The sequence below is a fragment of the Mesoplodon densirostris genome, chromosome 1 (genome assembly GCF_025265405.1).
Source record: "Mesoplodon densirostris isolate mMesDen1 chromosome 1, mMesDen1 primary haplotype, whole genome shotgun sequence".
NCBI lineage: Eukaryota > Metazoa > Chordata > Mammalia > Artiodactyla > Ziphiidae > Mesoplodon > Mesoplodon densirostris.
In genome coordinates this window covers 143,702,038-143,721,455 of record NC_082661.1, presented here as the reverse complement: position 1 = coordinate 143,721,455, position 19,418 = coordinate 143,702,038, and the positions used below count along the sequence as shown (strand labels likewise).

The window sequence follows — 19,418 nt, the reverse complement described above, 5'->3', positions numbered from 1 at the left end:
GTTTTATTCATCTTTGTATACTTAGAACAAAGCTCAATAATTGTTTGTTAAATTGAATACTTGGTTTTTGTTTTCAAATTTTTTGGGAAAGAAAACCAAAGATTGAAAGTGTGGGGGTTTTTCTAGGTACTTTTTTTTTAATATTTGAATTTTATTTTATTTATTTTTCTATACAGCAGGTTATTATTAGTCATCAGTTTTATACACATCAGTGTATACATGTCAATTCCAATCGCCCAATTCATCACACCACAATCCCCACCCCGCCGCGGTTTTCCCCCCTTGGTGTCCATACGTTTTCTCTCGACATCTGTCTCTCAACTTCTGCCCTGAAAAATGGTACAGATGAACCGGTTTTCTAGGTTCCACATATTTGCGTTAATATACGATATTTGTTTTTCTCTTTCTGGATTACTTCACTCTGTATGACAGTCTTTAGATCCATCCACGTCTCAACAAATGACCCAATTTCGTTCCTTTTTATGGCTGAGTAATATTCCATTGTATATATGTTCCACAACTTCTTTATCCATTCATTGTCGATGGGCATTTAGGTTGCTTCCATGACCTGGCTATTGTAAATAGTGCTGCAATGAACATTGGGGTGTCTTTTTGAATTATGGTTTCCTCGGTATATGCCCAGTAGTGGGATTGCTGGGTCATATGGTAGTTCTATTTTTAGTTTTTTAAAGAACCTCCATACTGTTCTCCATAGTGGCTGTATCAATTTACATTCCCACCAGCAGTGCAAGAGGGTTCCCTTTTCTCCACACCCTCTCCAGCATTTGTTGTTTGTAGATTTTCTGATGAAGCCCATTCTAACTGGTGTGAGGTGATACCTCATTGTAGTTTTGATTTGCATTTCTCTAATCATCAGTGATGTTGAACAGCTTTTCATGTGCTTCTTGGCCATCTGTATGTCTTCTTTGGAGAACTGTCTATTTAGGTCTTCTGCCCATTTTTGGATTGGGTTGTTTGTTTATTTAATATTGAGCTGCATGAGCTGTTTATATATTTTGGAGATTAATCCTTTGTCTGTTGATTCGTTTGCAAATATTTTCTCCCATTCTGAGGGTTGTCTTTTCTTGTTTATGGGTTCCTTTGCTGTGCAAAAGCTTTGAAGTTTCATTAGGTCCCATTTGTTTATTTTTGTTTTTATTTCCATTACTCTAGGAGGTGGATCAAAAAAGATCTTGCTGTGATTTATGTCAGAGTGTTCTTCCTATGTTTTCCTCTAAAACTTTTATAGTGTCTGCTCTTACATTTAGGTTTAATTTACATTAAACATTTGGAGTTTATTCTTGTGTATGGTGTTAGGGAGTGTTCTAATTTCATTACTTTACATGTAGCTGTCCAGTTTTCCCAGCACCACTTATTGAAACTGTCTTTTCTCCATTGTATATCCTTGCCTCCTTTGTCATAGATTAGTTGACCATAGGTGCGTGAGTTTACCTCTGGGCTTTCTATCTTGTTCCATTGATCTATGCTTCTGTTTTTGTGTCAGGAACATATTGTCTTGATTACTGTAGCTCTGTAGTATAGTCTGAAGTCAGGGAGTCTGATTCCTGCAGCTCCGTTTTTTTCCCTCAATACTGCATTGGCTATTCGGGGTCTTTTGCGTCTCAATACAAATTTTAAGATTGTTCGTTCTAGTTCTGTAAAAAATGCCATTGGTAATTTGATATGGATTGCATTGAATCTGTAGATTGCTTTGGGTAGTAGAGTCATTTTCACAATATTGATTCTTCCAATCCAAGAACATGGTGTATCTCTCCATCTGTTGGTATCATCTTTAATTTCTTTCATCAGTGTCTTATACTTTTCTGCATACAGGTCTTTTGTCTCCCTAGGTAGGTTTATTCCTAGGTATTTTATTCTTTTTGTTGCAGTGGTAAATGGAGTATTTCCTTAATTTCTCTTTCAGATTTTTCATCATTAGTGTATAGGAATGCAAGAGATTTCTGTGCATTAATTTTGTATCCTGCAACTTCACCAAATTCATTGATTAGCTCTAGTAGTTTTCTGGTGACATTTTTAGGACTCTCTGTGTATAGTATCATGTCATCTGCAAACAGTGACAGTTTTACTTCTTCTTTTCCAATATGTATTCCTTTTATTTCTTTTACTTCTCTGATTGCCGTGGCTAGGACTTCCAAACCTATGTTGAATAATAGTGGTGAGAGTGGACATCCTTGTCTTGTACCTGATCTTAGAGGAAATGCTCTCAGTTTTTCACCATTGAGAATGATGTTTGCTGTGGGTTTGTCATGTATGGCCTTTATTATCTTGAGGTAGGTTCCCTCTGTGCCCACTTTCTGGGGAGTTTTTATCATAAATGGGTGTTGAATTTTGTCAAAAGCTTTTTCTGCATCTATTGAGATGATCATATGGATTTTATTCTCCAATTTGTTAATATGGTGTATCACATTGATTGATTTGTGTATTGTGAAGAATCCTTGCATCCCTGGGATAAATCCCACTTGATCATGGTGTATGATCCTTTTAATGTGTTGTTGGATTCGGTTTGCTAGTATTTTGATGGGGATTTTTGCATCTATGTTCATCAGTGATATTGGTCTGTAATTTTCTTTCTTTTTTTTTTTTTTTGTATCTTTGTCTGGTTTTGGTATCAGGGTGATGGTGGCCTCATAGAATGAGTTTGGGAGTGTTCCTTCCTCTGCAACTTTTTGGAAGAGTTTGAGAAGGCTGGGTGTTAGCTCTTCTCTAAATGTTTGACAGAATTCACCTGTGAAGCCATCTGGTCCTGGACTTTTGTTTGTTGGAAGATTTTTTTTTTTTTTTTTTTTTTTTTTTTTGCGGTATGCGGGCCTCTCACCGCTGTGGCCTCCCCCGCCGCGGAGCACAGGCTCCGGACGCGCAGGCTCCGGACGCGCAGGCTCAGCGGCCATGGCTCACGGGCCCAGCCGCTCCGCGGCATATGGGATCCTCCCAGACCGGGGCATGAACCCGTATCCCCTGATCGGCAGGCGGACTCTCAACCACTTGCGCCACCAGGTAGGCCCTGTTGGAAGATTTTTAATCACAGTTTCCATTTCATTACTTGTGATTGGTCTGTTCATGTTTTCTATTTCTTCCTGGTTCAGTCTTGGAAGGTTATACCTTTCTAAGATTTTGTCCATTTCTTCCAGGTTGTCCCTTTTATTGGCATAGTGTTGCTTGCAGTAGTCTCTTAGGATTCTTTGTATTTCTGCAGTGTCTGTTGTAACTTCTCCTTTTTCATTTCTAACTTTATTGATTTGAGTCCGCTGCCTCTTTTTCTTGATGAGCCTGGCTAATGGTTTATCAATTTTGTTTATCTTCTCAAAGAACCAGCTTTTAGCTTTATTGATCTTTGCTATTGTTTTCTTTGTTTCTGTTTCATTTATTTCTGCTCTGATCTTTACAATTTCTTTCCTTCTGCTAACTTAGGGTTTTGTGTGTTCTTCTTTCTCTAGTTCCTTTAGATGTAAGGTTAGATTGTTTATTTGAGATTTTTCGTTTCTTGAGGTCGGCTCGTATAGCTATAAACTTCACTCTTAGAACTGCTTTTGCTGCATCCCATAGGTTTTGGATCATCGTGTTTTCATTGTCATTTGTCTCTAGGTATTTTTTGATTTCCTCTTTGATTTCTTCAGTGATCTCTTGGTTATTTAGTAATGTATTGTTTAACCTCCATGTGTTTGTGTTTTTTACATTTTTTCCTCTGTAATTCATTTCTAATCTCATAGCGCTGTGGTCAGAAAAGATGCTTGATATGATTTCAATATTCTTAAATTTACTGAGGCTTGATTTGGGACCCAAGATGTGATCTATCCTGGAGAATGTTCCATACGCACTTGAGAAGAAAGTGTAATCTGCTGTTTTCAGATGGAATGTCCTATAAATATCAATTAAATCTATCTGATCTATTGTGTCATTTAAAGCTTCTGTGTCCTTATCTATTTTCATTTTGGATGATCTGTCCATTGGTGTAAGTGAGGTGTTAGAGTCCCCCACCATTATTGTGTTACTGTCGATTTCCTCTTTTATAGCTGTTAGTAGTTGCCTTATGTATCGAGGTGCTCCTATGTTGGGTGCATATATATTTATAATTGTTATATCTTCTTCTTGGATTCATCCCTTGATCATTATGTAGTGTCCTTCCTTGTCTCTTGTAACATTCTTTATTTTAAAGTCTGTTTTATCAGATATGAATATTGCTACTCCAACTTTCTTTTGATTTCCATTTACATGGAGTATCTTTTTCCATCCCCTCACTTTCAGTCTGTATGTGTCCCTAGGTCTGAAGTGGATCTCTTGTAGACAGCATATATATGGGTCTTGTTTTTGTATCCATTCAGCAAGCCTGTGTCTTTTGGTTGGAGCATTTAATCCATTCACGTTTAAGGTAATTATTGATATGTATGTTCCTATGACCATTTTCTTAATTGTTTTGGGTTTGTTTTTGTAGATCCTTTTCTTCTCTTGTGTTTCCCACTTAGAGAAGTTCCTTTAGCTTTTGTTGTAGAGCTGGTTTGGTGGTGCTGAATTCTCTTAGCTTTTGCTTGTCTGTAAAGCTTTTGATTTCTCCATCGAATCTGAATGAGATCCTTGCTGGGTAGAGTAATCTTGGTTGTAGTTTCTTCCCTTTCATCATTTTAAGTATATCATGCCACTCCCTTCTAGCTTGTAGAGTTTCTGCGGAGAAATCAGCTGTTAACTTTATGGGATTTCCCTTGTATGTTATTTGTCATTTTTCCCTTGCTGCTTTCAATAATTTTTCTTTGTCTTTAATTTTTGCCAATTTGAGTACTATGTGTCTTGGCGTGTTTCTCCTTGGGTTTATTCTATGTGGCACTCGCTGTATTTCCTGGACTTGGATGGCTATTTCCTTTCCCATGTTAGGGAAGTTTTTGACTATAATCTCTTCATATATTTTCTCGGGTCCTTTCTCTCTCTCTTCTCCTTCTGAGACCCCTATAATGCAAATGTTGTTGCGTTTATTGTTGTCCCAGAGGTCTCTTAGGCTGTCTCCATTTCTTTTCATTCTCTTTTCTTTATTCTGTTCCACAACAGTGAATTCCACCATTCTGTCTTCCAGATCACTTATCTGTTCTTCTGCCTCAGTTATTCCGCTATTGATTTCTTCTAGTGTAGTTTTCATTTCAGTTATTGTATTGTTCATCTCTGTTCGTTTCTTCTTTAATTCTTCTAGGTCTTTGTTAAACACTTCTTGTATCTTCTCAATCTTTGCCTCCATTCTTTTTCCAAGGTCCTGGATCATCTTCACTATCATTATTCTGAATTGTTTTTCTGGAAGGTTGCCTATCTCCACTTCATCTAGTTGTTTTTCTGGGGTTTTATCTTGTTCCTTCATCTGGTACATAGCCCTCTGCCTTTTCATCTTGTCTATCTTTATGTGAATGTGATTTTTGATCCACAGGCTGCAGGATTGTAGTTCTTCTTGCTTCTGCTGTCTGCCCTCTGGTGGATGAGGCTATATAAGAGGCTTGTGTAGGTTTCCTGATGGGAGGGACTTGTGGTGGGTAGAGCTGACTGTTGCTCTGGTGGGCAGAGCTCAGTAAAACTTTAATCTGCTTGAATGTTGTTGGGTGGGGCTGGGTTCCCTCCCTGTTGGTTGTTTGGCCTGAGGCAACCCAACACTGGAGCCTATGGTGGGCTCTTTGGTGGGGCTAATGACAGACTTTGGGAGGGCTCAGGCCAAGGAGTACTTCCCAGAACTTCTGCTGCCAGTGTCCTTGTCCCCACGGTGAGCCACAGCCACCCCCCCGCCTCTGCAGGGGACCCTCCAACACTAGCAGGTAGGTCTGGTTCAGTCTTCCCTGGGGTCACTGCTCCTTCCCCTGGGTCCCAGTGCGCTCACCACTTTGTGTGTGCCCTCCTAGAGTGGAGTCTCTGTTTCCCCCAGTCCTTTCGAAGTCCTGTAGTCAAATCCCACTAGCTTTCAAAGTCTGTAAGTCTAGGAATTCCTCCTCCCATTGCCAGACCCCCAGGTTGGGAAGCCTGACGTGGGGCTCAGAACCTTCACTCCCCTGGGTGGACTTCTGTGGTATGTGTTCTCCAGTCTGTGAGTCACCCACCCAGCAGTTATGGGATTTGATTTTACTGTGATTGCGCCCCTCTTGCCATCTCACGTGGCTTCTCCTTTGTCTTTGGATGTAGGGTATCTTTTTTGGTGAGTTCCAGTGTCTTCCTGTCTGATTGTCCAGCAGCTAGTAGTGATTCTTGTGTTCTCACAAGAGGGAGTGAGAGCACGTCATTCTACTCTGCCATCTTGGTTCAGGTTCCGGTTTTTCCAGATTCTTGTATGTGAATTTGTGGTTGGTAGTGATGTTTTTAATCATAGTCTGTTGTTTTCTAAATAATAGATAATTAATTAAATTCACTCCAGCCTCATGTCCTTTTTAATATTGAGTTTCAGTAGCAAATCACTTTCCTTTGTGTTTTACATTCATTTGTTTATCCCACATTTATTCCACCAGGCAGTGAAGTAGTTCAGACTCAGTTCCAGTAGTTAGTAGTTTCTTTTTATATAAACATTGCCTACTCTTAGAGGAGGAAAAAACAAAACAAAAAAATTAAATTAGGAAGAATCTCTTCAATAAAAATACTTATAAAACCTATGTTGACAATTCTTAGGTTGATATTTTCTGTGTATATTTTTGCTCTGCATAAATGCATTTCATAATCCCATTTATGTGTGGGTATATATATGAATGTTAATCTTTTGTATATATTGTGGGACCTAAGAAAAATGGAAGTATATCCAAATAAATGTTTGTCAGGTGTTAATCATTTCAGTTCAGAACTCAAGTTTTTAAAATAATAGCATGACTTTATGTCTTCAGATTGAACTAAGAGAACGAGAGATAGAACGACTATCGGTTGCATTGGATGAGGGTCGTTCCCCTGATATCCTTTCTCTGGAGACTAGAAATAAAGCCAACGAAAAGCTTATTGCTCATTTAAATATTCAGGTAATGACTTTTATTACAATTATTTCACTGAGCATATAAAATCATAAGTGTTTTTAATGGTCTATGGGTTTGTGAAGGTGACAGGGTTGTTTGCTTGGCTATTATTTACGGTGGAAAAAATTTGATAGAGTCAAAGTATCCAAAATTGGGTGCAGCTATTGAAAAATCATGTTTTTAAAGAACATTTAATGAGGTAGGAATATATACACCATAATGACAAATATTTAAAAGAAGCGAATAAACCATAGGTAAAATGTAACCTTCAATTTGCTTTAAAAAAAATGTGTGTGTGTATAGAATTGATGACTAATAAGAACCTGCTGTATAAAAAAATAGAAAAACACTAGGTGAACACACACGCACACAAAAAATGTGTGTATGCATTCAGAGAGAGAAAACACTAGAAGAGAATACTCCAAAATACACTAACAAAGTTTATTTTTGTGTGATGGGATAGTCTTCTTTATGATTTTCTCCATTTTCAAAAATTTTATGACAGTATTTCTTTTATAACATAAAAAAGATGATTTTTAAAAATAAATTAAAAAATTAAACATATAGTTTTCACTTACCTATATAGTGGTTTCCCTTGTAATGCATTTGACCTAAGAGTGAAAGAACAAGAGACTTCTATGAAGCATGACAAATGACCTTTAGGAATTTATTTATTTGTTTTTTAATTGAAGTATAGTTGAGTTATAATGTGTGTGTTTCTGGTATACAGCAAAGTGATTCAGTTTTACATATTATATGTTATTCTTTTTCATATTCTTTTCCATTATGTTTTATTACATGATATTGAATATAGTTCCCTGTGCTATACAGCAGGACCTTGTTCTTTATTTTATATATGGTAGTTTGTATCTGCTAATTCCAAACTCCTGATTTATCTGTCCTCCGTCCCCTTACCCCTTTGGTAACCATAAGTTTGTTTTCTATGTCTGTGAGTCTGTTTCTGTTTAGTAGATAAGTTCATTTGTATTATTTTTTTTATTCCACATATAAGTGGTATCCTATGGTATTTGTCTTTCTCTTTCTGACTTACTTCATTTAGTATGATAATCTCTAGGCCCATCCATGTGTCTGTAAATGGCATTATTTCATTTTTTTTTATGGCTAGGTAATATTCCATTGTGTGTGTATATATATTTACACACCACAACTTCTTTATCCATTCATCTGATGGACATTTAGGTTGTTTCCATGACCTTCAGAAATTTAGATGTCACTGCTGCCTAGACTGCAACCAGAATAGAGTAAGCCCCAAATATCAGTAGTAACTCTCGAGCAGTGCTGTTCAGTAGAAATAGGATATGAGCCACATACGTTATTTAAAACTTCCTAGTAGCCTGATTTAAAAAATAAAAAGAAAACAGATGAGATTAATTTTAATAACATATCTACCTAAATATACCCAAAATATTACCATTTCAACATGTAATCAATGTTATCAAATATCATTGCAACACTTTACTTTTTTTTGTACTAAGTCTTTGGGATCCTGTTTCTATTTTACACTTATAGCACATCTCTGTTTGGACTAGCCACATTTTAAGTGGTCAGTAGCCATGTGTGGATGCTAGTGGCTACTATATTGGACAGCACTCTAGACTAATATTATCATTGTAGTGATAATCTTGTCATATTTTTAAAACTCTGTATTGGGAAAAAGTTCCCACAAATTTCTTACTTATCCTTTCCTTCCATGCTCGAAAATTGAAGACAGTGGATATATATTTTTACTAAACCACACACTGTCAGTTTTGCAAATCGAAACAGTATAAGTTTGCAAATGTAAAATAGCTGGGGTTTTAACTTTTGATTTTTAAAAAAATATAGTATTTTAAAATATTTTGGAAGTTCAGTATTTTAATAATTTTCCTATTTATATACCTCATGAATTACAAATTCAATTTAGGTTGACTTTCTTCAGCAAGCTAATAAAGACCTGGAAAAGCATATACAAGAGCTTATGGAAACCAAGGAAACAGTAACTACTGAAGTTGTTAATTTAAGTAACAAAAATGAAAAACTCTGCCAGGAATTAACTGAAATAGACCAGTTAGCACAGCAGTTGGAAAGACATAAAGAAGAAGTGCTCGAGACTGCCGACAAAGAACTTGAGGAAGCAAAGGTGTGTCTAGGTTGTGGAGGTGCTCATTAATTCTCCTAGAGTATGGTGAGCTTGAGACCTTTTGATGTCCTATTTGGGCCTTTTGGTTTGTTTTGTAATTCACGTTTTTCTAAGGTGTTGTTTACATCCCCTAAATTCTTGCCCTTTTTCTAGTTGTTTGTCTTTCTGAAGCACATCTCTTCCTAGGACAGCCCTCCAGACTCTATCCTCTTTTCCTACAAGATTTTCATCTCTGTTCTTTTATCTCTGCATTGTGAGCAGGCTTCTGAAGTTTGTCCTCTAGGTCATTTTGTGCTCATGAATCTTTAAAGGTATTTTTTGAAACTGTGTATGTCCTTGCACATTTTTAAGTTGATAGCTAACATTTTTCATCTTCAAGTTTAAATAGATGCAAAGGATGTAATTTCTAATCAGTTGTAAGTATTGATCTCTTAAAACTGTCATATCATTCTTTTAAATATAGCCAGTATAATCCAAATGACCCTTCTTGAAATCCTCACAAAATTTTATCCTATTTTAACATATTTTATGCTTGAATATCTTTTTATAATAACTCATATCAAATGTCTCTGCAGTTAAAAAAATACATGAATTGAAATTTTTTATTTTAAAAAATGTCCTGTGACTGTAAGGTTCAGAGTGTTAGTATTTAGTATTTTCCTCTAAATAGTGTTATCATTATAATTATTAGTAATCAGTGGATCAAAGTGACAACTGTAGTACAAATGTTGATAAATACTTATTAAATTAAAAAGTAAAATTTTATTGGAAATACATCTCTTAGTAAGATATAATGGGAGAAAATAGTGTCTTAATCAAAGGCTTTGGCCAGCTCCAACATTTCAGCTTATCTTTTTGTCTGGTGCTTTGGAAGTTTTTTATAAGTAGAGATAGAATTACATTAGATGCATGCCCTTCTTTTGAAAAGTGGGGAAAAGGCAGTTGTGGAAGGGGAGGTGGGAAAGAAGAACTCACATGATACCTAGAGCACAAGCAAGTTCTCAGGTAGATAATTTTTAAGAAGGACTGTATGTGCAAATTAAGAATCCAGATATTAATTCCTTAAAACTATATATACATATATATATAATATATATTGTAAATAATATATTATTTATATATATATATATATATATATATATGATAGTTTTACATAATACTTGGATAGTCTTTATGTTATCCCAGGAATGAGTATAACCCAGTTTGAAGATCACTACTTTACATCAGTTGAATAATATGAGTTAATTTTATAGTATCACCTCCACTAATTAGTGGAATAGAAGGAAACTACCTCAACATAATAAAGGCCATATTATGAAAAGCCCACAGCTAACATCATACCCAGTGACAAAAGACTGAAAACTTTTCCTCTAAGGTTAGGAGCAAGGGAAGGATGCCCATTCTCACTACTTCTATTCAACATAATACTGGCAGTCCTAACCAGAGGAATTAGGCAAGAAAAAGAAATAAAAGGCATCGAAATTAAAAGAAAGAAGTAAAATTATGTTTCCAGATGAGATGATCTTATGTGTAGAAAACCCTAAAGATTCCATTAAAAAGAAAAAAAAAAAACAACTAATAAATTCAGCAAACTTGCAGGATACAAAATCATTGCATAAAAACCTGGTGCATTTCTATATGCTAATAATTAAAATACAAAAAGGAAATTAAGAAAATAATCCCATTTACAATAGCATCAAAAAAGAAAGTACTTAGGGATAAACTTAATCAAGGAGGCAAAAGACTTGTACCCTGACAGCTATAAAACACTGCTGAAAGAAATTAAGACAGAAATAAATGGAAAGATACCCTGTGTTCACGGATTGGAAGACTGTATACTGCTCGAATGTCCATACTACGCAAAACAATGTGCAGATTCAGTGTAATACCTCTCCAAATCCCAATGGTATTTTTTACAGAAATAGGAAAAAAAATCCTAAAATTCATGTGGAATCTTAAGGGACCCAGAATAGTCAAGACAGGCTTGAAAATGAAGAACATAATTATTGCGGTTTTAATTTTACTTTTGTGGCTTTAGTTTCATTGCAGCACTCCTATATCTCATTCCTCTCCTTTTCCACTTCCTTTTGCATATTCTGTGCTGTGCATACAACATATTGAACACAGCTTCACGTGTCCCATTGGCAGTAATCAAGAATGACAACTTGGCTCAGTAAAAGATGCCTATTAGGTTATAATATTTTAATCTTGGCATTCAGCACTCTCAGTTGCAGTATAGAGGATCCAGGTTGGTAGTAGCAGGTGGTGAGAAAGCAAATAAGATAGGAAAGTCCGGAAATGACAGGGCCACAAGATGAATCCTAAAAATCAAGGGTCAAGAAAAGTCCTACAAGTATACAGATAGAAAAAGATTTTCAAGTAGCCCTCTCGTTTCTCATGTTACAGATAGGTCCCTGTAAGCATTCACGATACCAAGAAATTAAAGAGAAACCTAAACTTTGCCTCCTCCTCATTGAAACTGAGGCCTAGGGCTGGCTAATGCCTCAGATCTCACTGGTGAGAGGGAACATGAACTGCTCGAAAAATGGCTTGGTCTCATTTGTACTGTGACTTAGTGATAAGTATTCTTGACTTTTAGGTATTTACCTAATAGGCTTTTTATTCCTAGAAAGAGATTAAAAAAAAGCTATCTGAAATGCGGAATCTTGAAGAAACAATGGGAAAACTTCAACTGGTAAGTAGGTGTTATATTGCAGGGGTCCCCAATCCTCGGGCCGTGAACTGGTACCGGTCCGTGGCCTGTTAGGAACCGGGCCGCACAGCAGGAGGTGAGCGGTGGGCGAGCAGAGCTTCATCTGCCACTCCCCATCACGCGCATTACCGCCTGAGCCATCCCCACCCCCATCCGTGGAAAAATGGTCTTCCATGAAACTGGTCCCTGGTGCCAAAAAGGTTGGGGACTGCTATTATATTGAATTGCCAGCATTTTCATCAAGAAAATTTTTGTTTTATTTTACTTTTTTTTTTACTAAGATATAATTAACCTATCATGATATTCACTCTTTTAAGTGAACAATTCAGCGGTTTTGGTATAGGCACAAAGTAGCACAACCATAGTTTGTCCAAATTATGGAAGACATTCTAAACCATGGCAGGATGTTTGGATTTTATTCTAGTGGACAATAGAAAGCCATCTGAATTGTAAGCAGAGTAAGATAAAGGCATCAGAGATTCAAATGAATGAACTGGTTTCTTGGAAAATGTGGGAAAGTAATTTAAGGTATTAAAATGATCTTCATCTCTCAGGGGTTTCATTGCTACTCTGCTTCCACAGTTTTGTATCCACTCCCTGAGGGGCTGTCTGGTCAGTCTTTAACTTGCCATTGGGAAGGCTGGCATGGGCAAAAGAGTGAGGAGGAAGATAGGAGGTGCAGTGTTTTTTTTCATTACTATCTAATTCCAGAACATTTTATCACTCCAGGAAAAAACTTCATATCCATTAGCAGTCACCCCTCATTTTCCTCTGCTCAGCCTCTGACGACCACTGGTCTGCTTTCTGTTTCTATAGATTTGCCTATTCTGGATATTTTGTATAAATGGAATTATATAATATGTGACCTTTTGTGTTTGGCTTTCACTTAGCACAATGTTTTCAAGGTTCAAGCATGTCATAGCATGTATCATCACTTCTTTTTATGGCTAAGTAATATTCCATTGTATGTATATATTTAGTTTCATTTATATTTTTATAATTCTTTAATATCATATATAATAGGTAGCAAGTTACACTTAAATTTGGAAAACCTGTTATGAATTTTATATTCTTTAAATGACTTCATGACTTGTCAGTTTACTAATATTTAAACTAAAAATTGATAGTTACTTTGTAAAATTTTGTTGACTTTTATTAAAAGCACTCAGTTGTCTTTTAATAATTTTGTTTGGCATTACAAACCATTTTACTAGTCATTGTTTGTTCTGGTGGTCTTCAAATGAGAAAACTAGTAATCATCCCAGCATAAACCTAGATACAGCATATAGTCTTAGAGTCTAGAACTGGCAGAAAGAATGTCTTGCTTACAGGTAGAAACTTCTAAGTGGTCATCCAAAAGATTGTTAAGAACTTTTTTTAATAGCCTGTTAAATTGGATGAGTTTCCACTAATATTGAAAAGACTAATACTAATTTCCAAGTTTTCTCATTACTTATACTCTTTTTACAGTCAAGCTGTAATGTTCTGGTGGCAGTCATAAGGTAAATTAAAAAAACAAAGACATTTGTGATATGCTGGCACATAGTAGGTGTTCAAATACTTGTTGATTTTTATATGCTCACTATGAACAGTGTATTGCAATTGCTTCCTGTTTTATTCAACTGCAGGTATTCAGTTCAGCTCAATATTGAATAATTGAATTAGCTAAACCTGCTAAATGTTGTCTACTCTTGAGTTTCATAGATATTTTTAAATTCTCCAGTGAGGTCAATAAATGTAAAGTAGATGTTTTGATGTTTTCACTACAGTGTAAGCTCCGTGAGGACAGGGATTTTTGCTGTTTGTTCACTGCTGTTTGTATGCACACTGTATACAGTTATATGTGATTCATAATGCTTGTCTCAGAACTCTGACCAAGTTTCAGTATTGCCTGACAGGAAGATGTTGCTGTACTTTCTGACCTTCTTATTTTTTCCATTGGTACTACATTTTACATATTTTTAAGGTAAATACTAATGATATTATTTGCTAACACTTATTAAGTACTTGCCATGTGCTGGACACTGTACAGAGTGCTTCACATTCATAGAGTCATCTATTCATAGATGAATCCTCAGTGTCCAGGTACTGGTCTTATCCTGAGAGAGAAACCTTTGTACTTATGTATACCTATGGTAGTCTTAGAGCACTGTCTTAACTTCTGCTTTCCTTTAAACATAAAAAAAACTTAAAAATTTTTTATTGCACAAGTACATATTCATTTTTTAAAAAGACAGTATGCTAAGCAAATTAAAAGAAAATAAAATCCAATAGTTCTACTACTTTAGAAAGGAGCACTGTTGAATTTGGGTTTTATTGTTGCTTTTAGCCACAATTGATAATTAACTTTCATTGAAACCATATATATTTGACTGACTAAAAGTGGGTATGTGAATTACTCTTAAATAAATGTGCTTACAAATATCTATTTTAAGTGCTATATTTATAAATTTGCTAGAAATCTTAATTATAGTGTTAAAATTTTCAGGAATTAAACGTATGTCATAAAGAAAAGGAGAGGCTGAGTGATGAACTCCTTATAAAATCAGACCTGGAAACTGTTGTTCATCAGCTTGAACAAGAAAAGCAAAGACTTAACAAAAAAATTGAAAGTTTTGCAGTTACAGGTAAAATATAAAATGTTGATAACTTAAAAAGTGATTGTGATGTCTTCTTAATGTATTATTTTTAGTAGTAGATGATCTTTCATTCATTCATTCAATAAATATTTGTTGAGTGCTTGCTGTGTATCAGAAACCACAGTAGGCACTGAGATACAGTAGAAAACCTCTCTGCCTCAAGGACCTTACAGGGGGCCTTTTACATTCTGACTAATTGGTACAGGGAACCCCATTTGAATATTTTTCAATGTACATATATCCTTCTTTGAGGCATGCAGTAAAATAATTAATTCAGACTACGTGGAAGACCATTCTGAAATAGTGGAAAATTGAAGTATAGAATCTTTTTAAGTAAATGCAGTTTTATCACCTTAAAGTACACACACACACACTTGAAATAGGCTTTCTGCCAGGTACCCCATCCTAAATGAGTTGGTTTAAGGAACTTGTAAGAATTCATTCATTTGTTCATTCATTCATTTGACAAGTGTTTATGAACCGGTTTTGGTGCCAGGGTACATAATGGTAAACGAGATACACAAAGGCCCCTGCTCTTGTGGCGGCTTTAATCTAGTTAGGGAGACAAACTAGTAGCACATAAGTGAAGAAGTTAGTTTTAGGTGATAAGAGTTTTCAAGTACAATGGGAGGGTATGCTAGAGATCGACTCATCCAAGGGCTTAGTGACAGGACACCAGCCATATGAAGATCTGGGGCAATTTTCCAGGCAGAGGGGATGGCACGTGTGGAAGCCTGGTGCCATCAAACTCCATGTAGTGAAAGAAAGCCAGTGTGCTATTTTAAGAAGAAGCAATATCCTAGGCTCTTCAGCATTCATGTGGATAATCTGTCTGACCTTCTCTACTTACCAGCTGTATGACTTAAGCATGTTACTTAGCAGTGCTTCAGTTTCCATATCTATGTGGTTAATGATGGCACCTAACCCAAAAGGTTGTTGTGAGGATTAAATGGGTTAATATATTATTAAAGTGCTTAGACCTACATATAAAAGTTTGCAATTTACTTCCTTTCATGCTAGCTCTATCCTGCCATTTCAGTGTAATTTTTCAAATACCTGAAACTCCCTCGTTCCTTTGTGTTTTGAATACATCCCCCTGCCCAAAACCTAGCCATGGATCAACCAAAGCACTCACACACTAGCAGCCAAGCAGTCCTTGCGTGTGCACCCGACAGTATCGACGGCACCGTAACTTGTATGGTCCCAAACCACAGCACCCACCCCTCAGTGATGTACGGAAATCTTACTCTATACTTCTTTTTTTTTTTTTTTTTTACAGATTTATTTGTGTAATTCTTTTTTTTTTTAATTAGTTTCTGCTTTATAACAAAGTGAATCAGTCATACATATACATCTGTTGCCCCATCCCTTCCCTCTTGCGTCTCCCTCCCTCCCACCCTCCCCATCCCTCCCCTCCAGGCGGTCACAAAGCACCGAGCTGATCTCCCTGTGCTCTGCGGCTGCTTCCCACTATCTATCTACCTTACGTTTGGTACTGTATATATGTCCATGCCTCTCTTTCGCTTTGTCACAGCTTACCCTTCCCCCTCCCCATATCCTCAAGTCCATTCTCAAGTAGGTCTGTGTCTTTATTCCTGTTTTACCCCTTGGTTCTTCATGACTTTTTTTTCTTAAATTCCATATATATGTGTTAGCATATGGTATTTGTCTTTCTCTTTCTGACTTACTTCACTCTGTATGACAGACTCTAGGTCTATCCACCTCATTACAAATAGCTCAGTTTCATTTCTTTTTATGGCTGTTACTCTATACTTCTTACTGCTTAGTTGCCCAGTCTCTGCAGGGAACATTTTCAAGTGTTTTTCATTCTCAGTAAACCCATTCTAAGAGGATGATCTTAACCTTTGGTTTCCCCTAAGAAAATGGAAGCCGTCAGGGAGGCATTCCGTTGGTTTCCTGTCCGCAGATCTTGAACCTGTCCATCTTTATCTTCCCTCCTGTTGCTTGTACCTCTTATGAAAGGCCACTGCCTCCATCTGTTCTCTAGATCCCATTCTCTCTAATTTTAAAACGCTTTCATATTAATTATCTCCTTTCCTAACTTTAGCCTTTGTACTATTTTTTCCCATTGGTATTCAAACATGCTTACCCTTCTCCCATTCTAAAAGCAAAAATTGTACCCATTCCTATCCAGCCACTCTTTCCTTCTCATCACAGCTTTAATGTCTTAAAAAGTCATCTATACTTTTCTGCTTGATCACCAACTACACTTTAGCACCTCAGTCCACTCCAGTTGGCTCTGTCCTCACGTCACCAATAAAACAGCTTGTTAAGGTCACCACTCACCTCCATTATGCTAAACGCAGTGGACACTTTTCCATTCATCAATTTATTTGACTTAGCATTTAACACATTTGCCTGTTCCTTCCACTCTCATACTTTCTTACCTCTCTGGTCACTCCTCAGAATGAATTCCCCTATTCATCCTCCAGATTGCATTGCATGCTGTTCTTTTGTAGCTCTTGTCCTACTACAACTAGAATAATTATTTGACCTTGGCTATGTTTTTCATACTTGTATCCTTAGCTCATGCTGGGCATATAGTAAATAATCAATAATTATCTGTGGAGTGAATGAAAGAAAGTGAAGTGCGAAGTGAATCAGAATATGTCTTGAAAATCATTTCATGCCTTAGAGTTGTAAAGAATATCAGTTAAATTGAACTGTATGAAATTGCCAGTATTAGGCTACTTTTGACCCCTGAAAAGGTGATTTCTATGGTAAAAGTTAATAATTGTGTTTATTTGAAGAAAGACTAGTTGTTTTGACCTCTTTGTGTATATACTATATTAAATTCAAGCTTAATGGTAAAATTGCCCACATTATGATCAATTGTTTACAGGTAAATTTTCTTTTAGTGCATTTTCAGGTCATCAGAATGTGCCATGTGGTGATTTACTGCTTCACTGTGTAGTACTAAATAGTACCTATCCTTGTATATGACAAAAGCAGAGGACTTTGACTTATTGGATTTTATTTAAACTTTTAATTTTTGCTTTTGTTTTTTTCCTCTTCTCCTTTCAGCATTTACCTCTTTGATATCTGGCAGTTATAGGTGATATACGAAATAGCTAATGATTTTTAGTAACTTACATTGTAAAAGTTATTGATATAATTTATTTGGCTGATTATACATTTTATATACAACATTGTTTTAATATTTTATACTTTAATTTGCAGAAAGAGAACTTACTTTGGAAGTTGAGAGGATGAGGCTAGAACATGGAATAAAACGACAAGACAAGTCACCTTCCCGTTTAGATACGTTTCTGAAAGGTATAGAAGATGAACGAGATTTTTATAAGAAAGAGCTAGAAAGACTCCAGCATTTAATACAGCGAAGATCTTGCTCTCGAAGTCATTCTACATGTGTAAAAATTCCAGTATTTAAGACACTAGAAAAGGTAATATCTCTTTATGAGAGTAATTGATAAGGCAAGAAAGTATGAGCAAACTTTTATGGTTTATTATTGTATTAAATGTAACGTTATTCTACTTGCTTTTAAGAAGTCTTTCTTGATTTTGATTTTTGTTTTCTTCCATGACCTGTACTTTAGGAACACTGCATTAATTAGGAAAACTACTTAAGAACAAAGCAAAGCATACTGACTCCTGGAAATTAAGGAAAGATTGAATAGCTCATTATATATATGGGAGGAGTGCAGGGGCATCTGAGCTTCCAGAAACTGGAACCAGGAACTCATGCTATTGGACATTTCCTCTCTTTCTATCCTTTACTTTCTGTATCAGATGCATTTTGTCTCTTGAAGCAGAGTGGCTTTGTTTATATGGCTTCATGCCATTCCCAACCTTGGACCAGTCAGAAAGCCAGGCCACATTGTACAGACCAGTCATCTTCCATGATAACTATGCAACAGGGGAAGGTACAAAATGTCAGTGAGTGCTGGACAGATCATCCCATTTGTCCACTACAATCACATTTACAACTCGGTGGTCTAAAGACATATATTACTTAAAGTTAACCATGATTTATAAGAGATTAAAAGCATGTGTCTCGGGCCTTCCCGGGTGGCGCAGTGGTTGAGAGTCCGCCTGCCGACGCAGGGGACGCGGGTTCGTGCCCCAGTCCGGGAAGATCCCACATGCCACAGAGCAGCTGGGCCCGTGAGCCATGGCCGCTGAGCCTGCATGTCCGGAGCCTGTGCTCTGCAACGGGAGACGCCACAACAGTGAGAGACCCACGTACCGTAAAAAAAAAAAAAAAAAAAAAGCATGTGTCTCTATTTTAGGTCTTAATTATTTTCAACATTTTATGAATATCATTTGGGTTCTTTAGATTTTTCTTTATTTTAAGCTTTGGAGCTATAGGAGTCCTGGAGGCTTATGTGACCCTAACATTGTGTACACACTAGATAAAATTAGGGGAAGTTGGGAGTAAAATCATTAAAACTCAGAACATTTGATTTCAGACTTGGCTCTATTAACCAATTATGTCATCTTTTTCCTGAAGATCTCTGTCCATTGTCAAATGGTCTTGAGTCATTTTCTGATTAGACTGTTTTTTAACCTCATTGGCTAGTGGCTGAATTTGATTTACAAAGTTTAGTTTAAACACTATGCTATGTTATCTGTTACAAGCACAATGAATTGGTGGAAAATGCAGTGCAAGTTAATTTATGTGTACTGAGTTGTTTTTCAAGCTCCATATATACCTAGGGATCAGGAAAAATCACTGATCACCTTCATTGTGTCAGACAATCTTCTACAAGATGGTTGATGAGTTTAATCAAGTATTTATTAAATAGAACTGAGTAGATAAGTACCTCAATGCTTTTAAATATTAGATTTGTTTGCTTGGTGTGAATTCATAATTGAAAGACAAATTGAGATATACTGGTAAGGTACTGGTGAAATTAGGAGAGACTTTCCCCCCGCTTCAACTTATTTACTTCTTGAAATATTCTAATGTTACC

General features: G+C 36.3%; 1 protein-coding gene across 9 annotated transcripts in view; it reads left to right on the top strand.

Annotated features, from left to right (window-relative positions):
* The window catches only part of CEP135 (centrosomal protein 135), an 87,857-nt gene that overhangs the window by 14,756 nt on the left and 53,683 nt on the right, over positions 1-19,418 (top strand). For all 9 annotated transcript variants that reach the window (XM_060109370.1, XM_060109379.1, XM_060109396.1 and 6 more), the window contains exons 7-11: positions 6,849-6,977; positions 8,896-9,111; positions 11,741-11,806; positions 14,313-14,451; positions 17,665-17,888. In XM_060109370.1, coding sequence (XP_059965353.1) covers positions 6,849-6,977; positions 8,896-9,111; positions 11,741-11,806; positions 14,313-14,451; positions 17,665-17,888 — 774 coding nt within the window. The remainder of the gene's footprint in view (positions 1-6,848; positions 6,978-8,895; positions 9,112-11,740; positions 11,807-14,312; positions 14,452-17,664; positions 17,889-19,418) is intronic.